Consider the following 17,268-nt stretch of genomic DNA (forward strand, 5'->3'; position numbering starts at 1 on the left):
ACATATGGCTATTTAGTTGTTTTAGCATCATTAGTTAAAAAGTGTCCTTTTTCTCTTGATATATCGATATATTTGTCAAAAAGCTTCTCAGCTCCGTCTCAAATCTGTCCAGTTCAGCCTGCTTGCCTCCACTCTGTCCTCCACCATATCTATCAGGGTGACCCAGAAGTCCTACAAGGTATCCACCTCTGGTCCCTAGGCCCTTGGCAGCTGCTTATACAAGAATGGGCCGGGTGTCTGCATCAACTCCTAGAGCTTCTCTTGGATGGGCAATAGCAGCAGCTTCCAAGGGGGCCTGGACACTGGCATGGGTCTCAGGGAAGGCTATGCCAGGGCTGGTGGTATGGGGGAGCATCACAGGTGCCACAATGACCCAGAGCCTCCCGAGTCCCCTTAAGCTGAATGTGCACACCAACATCCAGGCTGTATGCGCTTAGGAGAAATTGCAGATCAGGACCCTCAACAAGTGTGCCCCCTTCATTGACAAGGTGCCTTTCCATTAACCAATGTTTGGCTGTTCCCTTCCCTCCCCTACCCTTCCCCACCTCTAGTAACCACTATTCTACTCCCTACTTGTATGAAATCAACCTTTTAAATTTCCACATGAGTGAGAACACGCAGTATTTGTCTTTCTGTGCCTGGCTTATTTCTCAAACATAATGTCCTCTAAGCCCATCTATGTTGCTGTGAATGACAGAGTTTCATTCTTTTTTATAGCTAAATAGTATTCTACTGTGTATATATACCACATTTTCTTTATCAGTTTATCTGTTTATGGACACTTAGGTTGATTCCCTATCTTGACCATTGTGGGATAATGATGTAATAAACATGGGAGTGTAGCTTTCTCCTTGACTTACTGATTTCCTTTCCTTTGGATATTTACCCATTAGTGGAATTGCTGGATCATATGGTAGTCTATTTTTAGTTTTTTTGAGTAATCTCTATACTGTTTTTCATATGGCTATACTAATTTACACCAACAATGTATGAGTTCCCTTTTCTCCAAATCCTTGCCAGCATTTGTCATTTTTTCTTTTTGATAATAGCAGTTCTAACCGAGGTGAGATGATAGCTCATTGTGATTTTGATTTGTATTTACCTGATTCTTAGAGATTTTTAAAAAATATATATATACCTGTTGACCGTTCGTATGTCTTCTTCGTGAGACAGGGTCTCGTTCTATTGCCCAGGCTGGAGTGCAGCGGCTCAATCTCGGCTCACTGCAGCCTCAGTCTCCCAGGCTTAGGTGTGAGCAGCTAGGACCACAGGTCCATGCCACCACCCTCGGTTAATTTTTTTGTGTTTTTGTAGAGACAGGTTTCACCATGTTGTCTAGGCTGGTATCAAACTCCTGGCCTCAGGCAATCCTCCAGCCTCAGCTTCCCAAAATGCGAGGATTACAGGTGTGAGCCACCACGCCTGACCTGTATATCTTCTTTTGAGAGATGTCTGTTCAGCTCATTTGTCCATTTTTAAATGAAATTATTTATTTATTAATCCCTTGTTGAATAGTTTGCAAATATTTTCTTCCACTCTGCAGGTTGTCTCTTCACTGTGTTGCTTGTTTAGTTTGCTGTACAAAAGCTTTTTAGTTTGATACAAATCCGTTTGTCTATTTTTGCTTTTGAGGTCTTAGCCATAAAATCTTTGCCTAGACCAATGTCCTGAAGTGTTACTCCTGTGTTTTCTTCTGGTAGTTTTATAGTTCCAGGTCTCAACATTTAAGTCTTTAATCCATTTTTAGTTGGTTTTTATATATGGTGAGAGCTAGGGGTCTACTTTCATTTTACTACATACAGATATCCAGTTTTCCCCGGACCTTTTATCAAAGAGACTGTCTCTTCCCCAGTGAATATTCTTGGTGCCTGTGTTGAAAATCAGTTGGCTGTAAGTGCGTAGATTTTTCGTTTTGTTTTGTTTTCTATTCTCTACCATTGGTGTGTCTGTTTTTATGCCAGTACTGTGATGTTTTGGTTATATAGCTTTGTAATATATTTTGAAGCCAGATAGTGTGATGCTTCCAGCTTTGTTCTTTTTGCTTAGGATTGCTTTGGCTAGTCAAGGTCTTTTGTGGTTCCATACAAATTTTAAGGTTGGTTGTTTTTTTTTTTTTTTTTTCTATTTCTGTGAAGACTATCATTGGGATTTCAGGGTTTTTTTTGTTGTTGTTGATGTTTTGTTTTTTAAGAGATAGGGTCTTGCTGCATTGCCCAGACTGGCCTTGGACTCCTGGGCTCAAGCAATCCTCCTGCCTCAGCCTCCTGAGTAGCTGGGACCATAGGTGTGTGCCATTGTACCCAGCTCATTGGTATTTTTATAAGGATTGCAGTGAATCTGTAGATCGCCTTTGGTAGCATGGTCATTTTCACAATATTAATTATTCCAACCCATAAATGTGATGTCTTTCCATTTTTTGTGTGTGTTCTCCAATTTATTTCATTCAATGTGTGTGGGGTTTTGTTTTGTTTTGAGACAGGGACTCAATCTGTCACCCAGGCTGGAGTGCAGTGGCTCGATCTCGGCTCATTCCAACCTCTGCCTCCTGGGCTCAAGCGATTCTCATGCCTTAGCCTCCTGAATAGCTGGGATTATAGTTGTGCATCACCATGCCTGCCTAATTTTTGTATTTTTAGTAGACACAGAGTTTTACCATGTTGGGCAGGCTGGTTTCAACTCCTGACCCCAAGTCATCCGCCTGCCTCAGCTTTCCAAAGTGCTGGGATTACAGGCCTGAGCCACCACACCTGGCCTCATTCAGTGTTTTACAGTATTTAATGGTATCCCATAATTCTTATAGACTTTCTTTGTTCATTTTCATTGTTATTTCCTTCTTTTCTCTCTCTGGGTAATTTCAAATGACCTATGTCCAAGTTCAGAAATTCTCTCTGCTTGATCAAGTCTGCTGTTGAAGGTCTCTATTGTATTTATTTCATTCATTGAGTTCTTTAGCAGCAGGATTTTTGTTTTGTTCTTTTTATTATTTATATCTCTTTGTTGAATTTCTTGTTCATATTGTGAGTTGTTTTCCTGATGTCATTGAATTATCTATTTGTATTTTCTTGTTTCTTGTTAAGTTTAAGATCATTTAAAAAATTTTTGGCAACTCGTTGACTTTCTTATCATTGGAATTAGTTACTAGATTCCCTTGGAATTTGTTACTAGATATCATTGGAATTTGTTACTGATTGTCCCTTGATCAACACAGGTTTAAACTGCACAGGTCCTGTACTCCGATTTTCTTCAGCCTCTACCACCCCTGAGACAATGGGACCAACCCCTCCTCTTCTTCCTCTCCCTTAGCCTATTCATCTTACATTTAGATGATGAGGATGAATACCTTTATGATGATCCACTTCCCCTTAATGAATAGTAAATACATTTTCTCTTCCTTATGACTTACTTTCTTTTCTTTTCTTTTTTTTTTGCAATGGAGTTTCACTCTTGTTGCCCAGGCTGGAGTGCAATGGTGTAATCTCGGCTCACCGCAACCTCCGCCCCCTGGATTCAAGCGATTCTCCTGCCTCAGCTTTCTGAGTAGCTGGGATTACAGGCATGTGCCACCATGCCTGGCTAATTTCATATTTTTAGTAGAGACAGGGTTTCTCCATGTTGGCCAGGCTGGTCTCAAACTCTCGACCTTAGGTGATCCGCCTGCCTCAGCCTCCCAAAATCCTGGGATTACAGGCATGAGCCACTGTGCCTGTCCATGACTTTCTTAATAAACTTTTATTTAGCTAACTTTATTATAAGAATACAGTGTATAATACTGTACATATAATACATATATAATACATATAATATAAAACTATATGTTAATTGACTGTTTATGTTATTGGTAAGACTTCCAGGCAATAGTAAGATATTAGTAGTTAAGCCTTTGGGGAGTCAAAAGTTATACACTCATCTTTGACCATGTGAACAGTTGGTACCCCAATTCCTGTGTTGTTCGAGGGTCAGCTGTATTATGTTCCTTTGGTAGCGTCATACTTCCTTGTGTTTCTGTGTCAATATCTGTGTATTTGGTGGAACAATTGCCTTTTCTAAACTTTCTAGAGTAACTTCGTAGAGAAAGACTCTCACCTGCAGTTGGGTTTTATCGTGCCAGTCAGGAAGGGTGTAGTGTCTGTTTGTGGATAGGTGCAGTGGTATAGTTTCCATGCAGCTTCTTCAGCTGCATTCAACGTCAGCAATAACTGGGTGCTCAGTGACCTAGTCTGTAGAAGTTTGTGGCAGTGACAGTGGTAGCATAGGTTGTTAATGTCCTTGGTGTCAAAGGCTTTTGGAGTACTCCTATCCTAATTTTCTCCCCAAAGGGAAGACTTAACCAAGGTGTGAGGTCTGACACAGTCTACAAGTAGCTACAGTAGCGCTGGGTTCTAGGTACTGGTGCTAGGACACAGGGTCTGTATTAGTCTGTTCTTGCACTGATATAAACAAATACTTAAGACTGGGTAATTTATAAAGAAAAGAGGTTTAATTGGTTCATGGTTCTGCAGGCTGTACAGGAAGCCTTGTGGTTTCTTCTGGGGAGGCCTCAGGAAGCTTCCAATCATGGTGGAAGGCAAAGAGGGAACCAGCATTTCACATGGCAAGAGCAGGAGGAAGAGAAAGAGTGGGGAAGTGCCACACACTTTTAAACCAGATCTCACTATCTCAAAGAGAGCTCTGGGCAGATGACGTTAAACCATGAGAAACCCCCACCATGATCCAATCACCTCCCACCAGACCCCACCTCCAACATTGGGGATTACAATTGAATGTTAGATTTGGGTGGGGACACAGATCCAGACCATATCAGGGTTTCACAAACCTATTATGGCACCTGAGTTTTGGGGTACAGGTTAGCACTCTGTGGCAGAGTTGGATGTAGATAGACCACAGAGCTAGGATCTGTGACTCTCAGATACCCTCTAGCAGCTCAGGCCCAGGGAGCCAGGTTGTAGCTGTGATTCTACCTCTGAGGGGCAGGGCACAGAACTGGCTCAACCCTAAAGAGAATGTAGAGGGTACCCTGGAGGTTTGGGAGCAGGGTACAGCTCCAGTTCGGGAACATGAGCCAGCAGGGCTCGGTGGTAACTCAAGTCCCTGGGGGATGAAGCACCATTTAGTAGTAACTATAGTCCCTGGGATGGTGGAACTTGGCAGTGTCTCAGACTCTGTGAGGCCAGTTGCAGCAGCAGCAGCAGCAGCAGCAGCAGCCAGTGCCCCAGAAAGGTGGAGTACAGCTGTTGTTTAGGCCCTGGGGGTGTAGGGAACAGCATAGCAATGACTGCACTCCCTATGCAGAAGGGTGTCTTAGCAGCTGACTCTAGGGGGCTAGTCCAGCTCTAGGGAGGATGACTACTAGAGGAGTTTGGTCTGTAGGGCAGAGTGTCTCAGCTCAACCACTGCTCTGTTTCCCTAGGACACAGGATACTATGTCAGCTCAGCCCTGGGATGGGCAGCTGCTCAACTTGGCCACAGCACCAGTTCTCCAGGGCCCCATGTGCTGCTTCAGCTTCAGCCTGGGGGGCATGACCGTTCCAGGAGGCCCAGGCATCATTTCCTGGAATGTGGGTAGTTGCTTCACCTTATGCACTGGAGAGGCATGACTGCTCTGAGCAGCTAAGGTACTGTTTCCCTGGGAGGCAGGATACTGCTTCAGCTCTGGCCTGAGGGGGTGATAGGAGGGGTAGGTGGGGTGGCTCCATCTCTGCTTCCCCCTACCCCTGTACGGGGGTATAACAGCTGTTCACAGCTCAACTTGGGGATATAGGGCCACTGCTAGGGTGGTTCAGTCTTGGCTTAGTCTCAGGGATAAAGGGGAACTGTGGCTGCTCAGCCCCGGAGGAAGACATACTCCAGCCATAGTTCTGATTCCAAGATGACATAGCACAGTAGCTACATAAACTACAGTGCTTGGGACACAGTGTCGGTTTCTTCTGATGGGGCAGCACAGCAGTGTGGACTCCAGAGAGCTTCCTCAGCTGGGCTTGGTGTCTGTGAAGACTGCAGGGAACCTCAGTGATGAGGTCTATTAGTAGGGTTTGTTACTGGAATCCTCTTGCTTCCCTCCTTGCTGCAGGGAGTTCTTGGTTCCTAGCTCTTCCCAGTTGGGGGATTGGGTGGTGGAGGCTGGATGCTTCCTTTCATTCTCTATGTGGCCATGCTGAGTTTCTGTGCTCATCAATGCTCTCCCTCATTTATTTTTGTGAAAATGTAGTTGTTTATTCATTATTTTGATTGTCTTTGTGAGGGAGATGAATGCTAGGGACTTCTAGTGGGCCATCTTGCTGATGTAACCTGACTACAATATGTTGCTATTAACTGTAGTCACTATGAACTTATTCCTCCTAATTGAAATTTTGTATCCTTTGACCACAGTCTTATTTTCTTTTCTTTTTTCTTTTTTTTTTTTTTTTTAAATTTACACACCACTATACAAACAGGGGACACAGCTTTCTTTTCTAATATGAGGGTGTAAAGCAGGAGTGTCCAATCTTTTGACCTCCCTGGGCTACATTGGAAAAAGATGAATTGTCTTGGGCCACACTTAAAATACACAATGTTAGCTGATGAGTTTTTAAAAAATTGCAAAAAAAAAAAAAAAAATCTCGGCCGGGCGCGGTGGCTCACGCCTGTAATCCCAGCACTTTGGGAGGCTGAGACGGGCGGATCACGAGGTCAGGAGATCGAGACCATCCTGGCTAACACGGTGAAACCCCGTCTCTACTAAAAAATACAAAAAACTAGCCGGGCGAGGTGGCGGGCTCCTATAGTCCCAGCTACTCGGGAGGCTGAGGCAGGAGAATGGCGTGAACCCGGGAGGCAGAGCTTGCAGTGAGCTGAGATCCGGCCACTGCACTCCAGCCTGGGTGACAGAGCGAGACTCCGTCTCAAAAAAAAAAAAAAAAAATCTCATAATGTTGTAAGAAAGTTTACAAATTTGTGTTGGGCTGCATTTTAAGCCATCCTTAGCCACACCACAGGCCACAGGTTGGACAAGCTTAGTTTAAAGGCTGTAAATTTCCCTTGAAATTTTATATTAGCTGTATGTCACAAGTTTTGATACATGATATGTTCTTTATGGTTCAGATCTAGTATTTGCTGTTCCATGTGAATTTGAGAGGAACATATGTTCTTTAATTGTTTGGAATGAATTTTAAATATGTCCAGTAATTCGAGCTTTTTCTGTTTCCTTAACTTGGCTGAGATAATTATCATGAGATCTTGCACTATGATAATACATTTGTCAGTTTGGCCCTAAATTCTATCCATTTTTTTAAAGTTGGTTTTTCTTGTTGCTATTTGATTGTTTTTTGAGACAGGGTCTTGCTTTGTCACCTAGGCTGGAGTGTAGTGCCATGATCACAGCTGACTGCAGTCTTGACCTCCCAGGATCAAGCGATCCTCCCACCTCAGCCCTCTGATTACCTGGGACTGCAGGTGAGGGCCACCACACCTGGCTAATTTTTTGTGTGTTGAGACAAGGTTTCAACATGTTGCCCGGGCTAGTCTGGAACTCCTGGGATCAAGCAGTCCACCTGCCTCGGCCTCCCAAAGTGCTAGAATTACAGGCATGAGCCACTGCACCTGGCCTAAAAGTTTTTAAAGGGAAATTTCAAAAATATACAGGAGTAGGCTGGGCACGGTGGCTCACGTCTGTAATCCCAGCACTTTGGGAGGCCGAGGTGGGCAGATCACTTGAGGTCAGGAGTTTGACACCAGCCTGGTCAACATGGTGAAACCCCATCTCTACCAAACAATACAAAAATTAGCTGGGCATGGTGGTATGCTTCAGTAGTCCCAGTTACTTGAGAAGCTGAGGTGGGAGAATCGCTTGAACTGCGGAGGTGGAGGTTGCAGTGAGCCGAGATTGCGCCACTGCACCCCAGCCTGGGGACCAGAGTGAGACCTTGTCTCAAAAAATATATATATATTATATATATGTAATATATAATTATATAAAATTATTTATAAATATACATATTATTATATTAAAATACATACTCCTGTACATATATTTAAATATAAATTTTATAAATATTTATATAAAATATTATGTATATATATTAGTAGAACAGTAAATGAAGCCGGTGTACAATTATCAATGTATGACCAATCTTGTTTTATTTATTTCTCTATCAATTGTACCCTTTCTCTGACTTTGGTATTTATTTACTTTCTTGAGACAAGGTCTCACTTTGTCACCCAGGCTGGAGTGCAGTGGCACAATCACAGCTCCTGGGCTCAAGTGAGCTCCTGCTTCAGCTTGCTGAGAAGCTGGGACTACAGGCACACACCACCATGTCCAGCTAATTTTTTTGATCTTTAGTAGAAATAGGGTCTTGTTATGTTGCCCAAGCTAGTGTCAAACTCTTGGGTTCCAGTGATCCACCCACCTCTGCCTCACAGTGTGCTGGGATTACACACGTGTGAGTCACCACGCTCAGCCTGACTTTGATATTTTTTAAACAAATCCTGGACATTCTAATAATTTTATCTATAAGTATTAATATTATCAAACCATTCACATACCTAAAAATACCAAAAATACTTACTTTAGAGACAGAGTCTCACTCTGTTGCACAGGCTGAATTGCAGTGGTACAGTCACAGCTTACTGCAGCCTCAAACTCCTGGGCTCAAGCCATCCTCCCACCTCAGCCTCCCAAATAGTTATGACTACAGACATGTGCCCCCCATACCCAGCTAATTTTTTTTTTTAAGTTTCTTGTAGAAATGGGATCTCAGGCTGGTTTTGAACTCCCATGCTGGTCTCAAATTCCTGTTCTCAAGTAATCTTCCCATCTCAGCCTCCCAAAGTGTTGGGATTATAAGTGTGAGTCACTGTATCCAGCCCCAAAATTCCTTTTTTTCCCCTTTTTTTAATGGAATGCCTGAATATCCCAAGAAAAATTCCTTAATATCAGATATCTAGTCCACATTCATATTTTCCTGCTTGTATATATACATGCATATATATGTACACACCCATTTTGATGATACTATTTTATTTTTTTAATTGAGGTGAAATTCATATAACTTAAAATTAATCCCTTTGAAATGAACAATTTACTGACAGTACATTCACAAAGTTGCAAAAGTGCCATGCAGAGCTTCAAAACATCTTCATCACTCAAAATAAAATTTTGTACCCATTAGTCCATTATACCTTCCCTCAAGCCTCTGGTATCCACCAGTCTCCTTTATTTCTCTATAGATTTACCTATTTTGGATATTTTATGTAAATAGAACCATATAGTATGTAACCTTTTGTGTGTAGCTTGGCTTCTATCACTTAGCATAATGGTATTTTGTTTGTTTGTTTTTAGACAGGGTCTTGATCTATCTTTGGGCTGTACCTTTGCCCATTTTGTAAATTGGGTTATTTTGGATTGTAGTCTTTTTGTTGTTGAATTGTATGAGTTCTTTACGTATTCCAGACCCTTATCAGATATATGATTTGCAGATACTCTCTCCCGTCTGTGGGCTGTCTTTTAACTCTTGTCATGGTGATCTTTGTACAAAAATTTTTATTTTGATGATGTCCAATTTATCTGTTTTCTCTTTTACTTGTCCTATTGGTACCATATCTAAGAAACTATCACCAAATGCAAAGACATGCAGATTTACCGCTATGTTTTTCTTCTAAGAGTTGCATGGTTTTAGTTCTTATATTTAGCTCTTTGATCCATTTTTCATTTTTGGTATGTAGTATGAGGTAGGAGTTCAACATCATTCGTTTTCATGTGGATATTCAGTTGTCCTGGCACCATTTGTTGGAGATAGTATTCTTTCCTCATCAAATGCTTTTGGCACCCTTGTCAAAAATCATTTAACCATAGATATGTATTTCTGGACTCTCGATTCTGTTGTATTGATTGCTCTAAATTTCCCTCTGAGCACTGCTTTTGTTGCAGCCCATAAGTTTTGATATATTGTGCATATTATCATTGCTATATTTTATAAATTGATATATTATCAATCATCACACCCTCTAGAGTTACACGCATTTTTTTGGTTCTATAGTGTTTTATTTCTGTCCTTAAAACACACATACAAAGTTACAATATTGAAATTATTATTTTATACAGAGAATGTTTATATTTTTATAGAATTATTAATTTGCTTGCCATTTTTTCAAGCATCTCAGGACTTCTTTCTGTTATACTATTTGTTTTTTTGAAATATATATATTTTTTGCTAAAATAATGTGCTTTATTCAGTTATCTAACATGTAAGAAATACAGAGGTAATTCCTGTACCAAATGTTTTATATTTGGTATATATTTTTTCTCTTCTCTTCTATAATCTGCTTATATGGCATGACCTAACTGTTCTTTTTTTATTATTATTTTTTTAATTTTTTTTTTGAGACAGAGTCTTACTCTTATTGCCCAGGCTGGAGTGCAGTGGTGTAATCTCAGCTCATTACAACCTGTGTCTCCTGGGTTCAAGTGATTCTCTTGACCCAGCCTCCCAAGTCACTGGAATTATAGGCGTGCGCCACCACGCCTGGCTAGTTTCTGTATTTTTAGTAGAGATGGGGTTTCACCCTGTTGGCTAGGCTGGTCTCGAACTCCTGACCTCAGGTGATCCACCCTCCTCGGCCTCCCAAAGTGCGGGGAGCCTCCCAAAGTGCGGGGATTATAGGTGTGAGCCATTGCACCCAGCCAACAACTGTAAAAAAAAAAATTGTTTTAATTGTAGTAGTTGTAGATATTTATGGGGTACATGAAATGTTTTGATGCTGACATGCAATGTATAATAATCATATCATGTAAAATGGGGTATCCATCCCCTCAAGCATTTATCCATCCCCTCAAGCATTTATCCTTTGTGTTACAAACAATCCAATTATACTATTTTAGTTATTTTTAAATATAATTAAATTATTGACTGTAGTTACCCTGTTGTGCTATCAAATATGAAGTGTGTTGTTTAGAAATTTCTTTCATATATGAGACATTGATTGTAAACTCTCCGTTTTTTGTTTTTTGTTTATTATTATGATTCTTTTTGAGACAGAGTCTTGCCCTGTTGCCCAGGCTAGAGTGCCATGGCATTATCTTGGCTCACTGCAACCTCCACTACCTGGATTTAAGCAATTTTCGTACCTTAGTCACTCAAGTAGCTGTGGTTACAGGTATGCGCCATCACACCCAGCTAATTCTTTTTTTTTTTTTTTTTTTGTATTTTTGTTAGAAGCAGGGTTTTGCCATGTTGGTCAGGATGGTCTTGAACTCCTGGCCTTAAGTGATCTGCCTGCCTCGGCCTCCAAAAGTGTTGGGATTACAGTGTGAGCCACTGTGCCCAGCCAACTTTCAGTTTTTTTAAATCTTAAAGTATCTTCTTTTCACTCTCTTTTCTGAAAAAAGTAGGGTTTTGTGGAGTGGTGTGGGTTTTTTTGTTGTTTTTTTTGGTTTTTTTTTTTTTTTGGTTATTCTGAAGGTTAGACAGTAGAAAAAAATAGTTTGGATCACATACAATTGTTTATTGATAGTTACTTTTCTTTTTTTCCTTTTTTGAGATGGGGTTTCGCCATGTTGCCCAGGCTGGTCTCAAACTTGTGGGCTCAAGCGATCCGCCCTCCTTGGCCTCCCAAAATGCTAGGATTACAGGTGTGAGCCACCACATCCGGCCAATCTACTTTCTTAAAACCTTAAATATTATTCCTGTGACTTCTGCTACCATGTTGCTATAAGAAGGCCACTATATGTCTAATTTCAATACTCTGTAGGGATTCTGTCTTATCTCTCTGTCTTTAATTTTTTTTTTTTTTTTTTTTTTTTTTACCTAGGCTCAGGGATGTTTTTATGGTCTGTTTTGTCTCTCCAGATGCATTTTTCTGTTCCTCTTTAGCACATTGCATGTTCACTACATTGAGTATGAGTTTCTTTTTATTTCTCTTGGAATACTTAAAAGTAAGACTTCCTTTATCTGTGGATTCATGTCTTTAGTTTGAAAAATTGCCAGCCATTATCTCTTCAAATACAGATGGTCCCTGACTTACATTAATTCAACTTATGATTTTCAACTTTATGATGGTGTGAAAATGATACATATTTAGTACACCCCTTAACCTATGATGGCGATGGCATTACATCTGGATAAACCCATTGTAAATCGAAAATGCTATAAGTCAAAAATGTACTTTCAACTTAGGATAGTTTCCACTTAAGGTATTTTCAACTCACAGTGTGTTTATCGGGATAAGTCTGAGAGCATCTATATTATCTCTCCTTCATTTTCTCTTTTCTATTCTTTTGAGACTTCACTTATATGCATACTGTACTTTCTATTTTCCTTATTTTTAAGTCTCTGTCATATTTTTTATCTTCTGTTTTTGCTTTGATGCAGTCTAGGTAATTTTAAACTCTGTCTTCCAATTTAATAATTCTTTCTTCTGCATCTAATCTATTTAACTTACCCATTGCCTTTTTTTTTTTTTTTTTTTTTTTTTGAGACAGGGTGTCACTGTGTCACCCAGGCTGGAGTGCAGTGGCATGATTATGGCTCACTGCAGCCTCAGACTCCTGGACTCAAGAGATCCTCCCACCTCAGCCTCCCGAGTAGCTGGGACTGCAGACCCACACCACCATACATGGCTGATTTTTAAATTTTTTGTAGAGACTGGCTCTCATTATGTTGCCCAGGCTGGTCTCGAATTCCTGGCCTCAAGCAATCCTCTTGGGTTGGTCTCCCAAAGTGCTGGGATTATAGACATGAACCACTGTTTCTGGCCCCATTGACTTTCTAATTTCAGCAGGTTTTTTTTTTTTTGAGACAAAGTCTTGCTCTGTCACCGAGGCTGGAGTGCAGTGGCGCCATCTCGGCTTACTGCAACCTCCATCTCGTGGGTTTAAGCAATTCTGCCTCAGCCTCCCAAGTAGTGAGGATTATAGGCATGCACCACCACGCTCAACTAATTATTATATTTTTAGTAGAGACAGGGTTTCCCCATGTTGGCCAGGCTGGTCTCAAACTCCTGACCACAAGTGATCCACTCACTTGGACCTCCCAGAGTGCGGAGATTACAGGCATGAGCCACTGTGCCCAGCCTGTTTTTTTAAAAAAATTAAACTTTTGATAGTTTTTATTATTTGCTTATCTCTGTGATTCATTTTTTTAGATATTAAATAATTACATTATGTTCAATCTTAGATGTTTCCAATATGGGAAGTCTTTAGGGGCTGTCTGAATCTGGTGACTCATTCGCATGGTGGCTAATTTCCTGGGTTTTTTTTTTTTTGGTATTCTTTGATTGTTAGCTTATATTTGATTGATCTTAATATGAAAGAAAACTGGAGTCTTAACTGGGCTTCTTTTTCTCCAAATAGTAGCTGCATTTTTTTCTTACCAGAAGCCAGGTTACACTCTTCACCCCGAACCTTTCAGGTTGTTATCCTTATCTTGGGAGTTTTAAGTTTTCTTCCCCTACCAGCTACTTGTCCCAACTTCAGTTTCTTAGCCACAAAACTAATGTATTAGAACTACCCTTGGGGAAAATTTCCTCTTTGTTTATGCTCACCTCTTTGGTTTTGCTTTTTTGGGGTTGCAGGGAGAGGAGGGTGGTCATTGGAGTGAGGAATGGCCTTTGATTGTTGGCACTTCTTGTAGCAGAGCCTGGACACAAAATAAATATTTTATTTTTGGTCAACTTTCTGTTTTTTGTTTTGTAGCAAGACAGTTTTTTTTAACATTATCTTTTTGCCATATTGCCGCTAATGGGAGGCTCTTTTTATTTTGAAACCCCTTCTAAATAATTTTATTCTCAAGTAATATAGGTATAATATATAAAATTCAAAAATAATCCAGAAAGTTATAAATTCAGATTGCTTTTACTTCCATAGCCCAAGGTAACTACAGGCTTTTTGGAATTTTTGTAATTGATTTTTTACTTGATTAGGTTATAAGTGATCATTTAAAATCTTAAAGGAGAAGCAAGTAAAAGATACTTTATAGCCATATATTAAAACTGGACCGATTTTGTAGCTTTACAGAAATTGCCCCAATTGAGAACTACTGTACTAGACCTAAGTGGCTCAGAGTTATTGGTATATATATTTCTTCATTTTCTTTTTTTAAATATCTCTTCCTTTTCAAAGCTTGTCAGACTAATGTTAAGTGGTATACTTGTCTATTAATGGTAAAAATTGTGTGTATATATATATATATAAAATATCTGTCTACACCAGGATATCTGTTTCAAAATTGTATAATGCTATAATAGGGCATACCCAACTCATAAAGTTGAAAAACTTTATTTGCATTAAATTTCTGGTAATATGAGAATTTTAGAAGTATTTGAAGGGGTATACCAGTACCTTGTCACATAAAATAAATCTTAAAAAGCCAGTACAGAAGTGTAGTTAAAGATAGGATGAGGGGGCCGGGCACGGTGGCTCAAGCCTGTAATCCCAGCACTTTGGGAGGCCGAGACGGGCGGATCACGAGGTCAGGAGATCGAGACCATCCTGGCTAAAACGGTGAAACCCTGTCTCTACTAAAAAATACAAAAAAAAAACTAGCCGGGCGAGGCGGCGGGCGCCTGTAGTCCCAGCTACTCGGGAGGTTGAGTCAGGAGAATGGCCTGAACCCGGGAGGCGGAGCTTGCAGTGAGCTGAGATCCGGCCACTGCACTCCAGCCTGGGCGGCAGAGCGAGACTCCGTCTCAAAAAAAAAAAAAAAAAAAAAAAAAGATAGGATGAGGGAACTATATAACACTAATTTTTTGCCCTGCATTGAATGTATTCTGGTGCCTTGGCAAGTCATTTTAAAAAATGTTAGTTTTTTAATCTATAGAATGGAAATGATTTTACCTAAATTATATGGGGTACCACAGTAGTGAATATGAGAGATTTTTTTAAGATAAAACATACTAACTGCTTTAGTTGATCAGCTATTTAAACTCTTTCAGCTATTAAATAATAGAAGAAAATGGAATTGAATATGGTGTCAGCATGGAACAATCTAATGATTCATTAAGAGTCAACCATAATGATGGTGAAGAGTCAAAAACCGATGCTCAAGTATTTGAGGTATGGATTCAGCTGGGAACTTTTTTCCATCCTAGGGTAAAACAGTGAGCCATTTAACAGCTCTTTATGCTCAAGGGATAGCTATTATATTTAGTGTATTCAAGAATTTTGGGCTGGGTGCGGTGGCTCATGCCTGTAATCCCAACATTTTGGGAGGCCGAGGCGGGCGTATCACCTGAGGTCAGGAGTTCAAGACCAGCCTGGCCAACGTGGTGAAACCCTGTCTGTACTAAAAATACAAAAATCAGCCGGGCATGGTGGTGAGCGCCTGTAATCCCAGCTACTTGGGAGGCTGAGGCTGGAGAATCACTTAAACCCAGAAGGCAGAGGTTGCTGTGAGCCAAGATCCCACCATTATAGTCCACAAGAGTGAAACTCCATTTCAAAAAAAAAAAAAAAAAGCGAAAAGAATTTAGGCCGGGCGTGGTGGCTCATGCCTGTAATCCCATCTCTTTGGGAAGCTGAGGCGGGTGGATCACAAGGTAAGGAGATCGAGACCATCCTGGCTAACATGGTGAACAGAAAATTAGCCAGGCGTTGTGGCAGTCGCCTACTCTGGAGGCTGAGGCAGGAGAATGGCATGAACCCGGGAGGAGGAACTTGCAGTGAGCCAAGATAGCGCCATTGCACTGCAGCCTGGGTGACAGAGCAAGAGTCTGTCTCAAAAAAAAAAAAAAGAATTTTAATATTTAATTATACACGTATTTTATGAAATATTTAACAATATAGAACTTAATACTTAGATATATTCATAAAAATTTCATATACAGAGAAAAATCTAAAGGTTGAATTATATTACGTTATTTCAGGTTCCATTCCTATGGATAATTTTGATAAAATTAAGATAATAAATATAATAATCAACAATTTTACTTAAGAAATGCTTTCTGTGTATAGCAATTTGTATGAATTGACAACTCTTACAAAAAAGTAAAAACAACTGAAAAATGGATATCTTTTCATTTTTATTATACCCATCTTTAAAAAAAAATGGTGACAGTATATCCTGAAAAGACTGAAGTGATTTTTTTTTTCTTTGCAAAAGCATCTAACCTGTATGGACTCCAGGGATTCTTCCTTTGGACAAAATGATTCTCCTACAGTTTTGCCCATCACTACTCCTGAAGCAAATAATTCACTCATATCACAGAATATAACAGGGCCCCTGACTCAGACACGGACTCCTTCTGCAGAGCATTTCCATCTAGTGGACCAAAATGGGCAAGCTATTCAATATGAACTTCAGTCATTGGGGGAATCCAATGCACAAATGGTGAGTATATTTTGTAAGTAACCAGTTTTATGCTCTTTAGCAAAATATATTAGTCTTACTAAATGACCTTAATTTCTTGACACTTTTGATTTACATCATGTTTATTTATTTATTTATTTTTGAGATGGAGTTTCACTCCTGTTGCCCAGGTTAGAGTGCAATGGCACGATCTTGGTTCACTGCAACCTCTGCCTTCCAAGTTCAAGCAATTCTTCTGCCTCAGCCTCCCGAGTAGGTGGGATTACAGGTGCCCACCACCACACCTGGCTAATTTTTTTGTTTTTTTAGTAGACGCAGGATTTCACCATGTTGGTCAGGCTGGCCTCAAACTCCTGACCTCAGGTGATCCATGCGCCTTGGCCTCCCAAAGTGTTGGGATTACAGGCTTGAGCCACTGAGCCCGGCCACATTGTGTTTAAAATAGTGTTTCCATAACTTTCATTTTTATGTAAGGATTTTAAAAGATTTCCATTCAGGACTACAAATAGTACTTTAAATAAAGAGTACTTAACCAGTCTCTGTGTTTGGGCACACTTGTGCTTTGAGATCAATTGGAAATGTAACATAATCTGTAACTAGTTCTGAAGTGCCAGAGTTGACGTGGAACTTACATTTAATGGAACGTACACACACACACACACACACAGAGACAGACACATATTAGACTAAACTCCAGTTTGTTTGTTTTTTTTCCGAGACGGAATCTTGCTCTGTCGCCGAGGCTGGAGTGCAGTGGCGTGATCTCGGCTCACTGCATCCTCCTCTGCCTGGTTTCAAGCAGTTCTCTTGCCTCATCCTCCTGAGTAACTGGGATTACAGGTGCCTGCCATCACACCCGGCTAGTTTTTGTATTTTTAGTAGAAACGGGATTTCACCACGTTGGCCAGGCTTGTCTTGAACTCCTGACCTCGTTATCCACCCACCTCAGCCTCCCAAAGTGCTGGAATTACAAGCGTGAGCCACCGTGCCC

The 17,268-nt window shown here is 40.5% G+C and overlaps 1 protein-coding gene across 6 annotated transcripts in view; it reads left to right on the plus strand.

Annotated features, from left to right (window-relative positions):
• The window catches only part of LOC105468284 (calcium responsive transcription factor), an 86,274-nt gene that overhangs the window by 24,751 nt on the left and 44,255 nt on the right, over positions 1 to 17,268 (plus strand). For 3 of the 6 annotated variants that reach the window (XR_011609985.1, XM_071073203.1, XM_071073204.1), the window contains 2 exons: positions 14,905 to 15,025; positions 16,071 to 16,298. The exons of 2 other annotated variants lie outside the window; for them this stretch is intronic. Coding sequence is in view for 3 of the 4 variants with exons in the window: in XM_071073203.1 (XP_070929304.1) it covers positions 14,948 to 15,025; positions 16,071 to 16,298 (306 nt within the window). In the remaining variant the exon portion in view is untranslated. Of the gene's footprint in view, positions 1 to 5,407; positions 5,613 to 14,904; positions 15,026 to 16,070; positions 16,299 to 17,268 lie in introns of all 6 variants that reach the window. One more of the 6 variants, XM_071073202.1, reaches the window with a different exon arrangement.

The sequence above is a fragment of the Macaca nemestrina genome, chromosome 11, assembly GCF_043159975.1.
Source record: "Macaca nemestrina isolate mMacNem1 chromosome 11, mMacNem.hap1, whole genome shotgun sequence".
Lineage (NCBI taxonomy): Eukaryota > Metazoa > Chordata > Mammalia > Primates > Cercopithecidae > Macaca > Macaca nemestrina.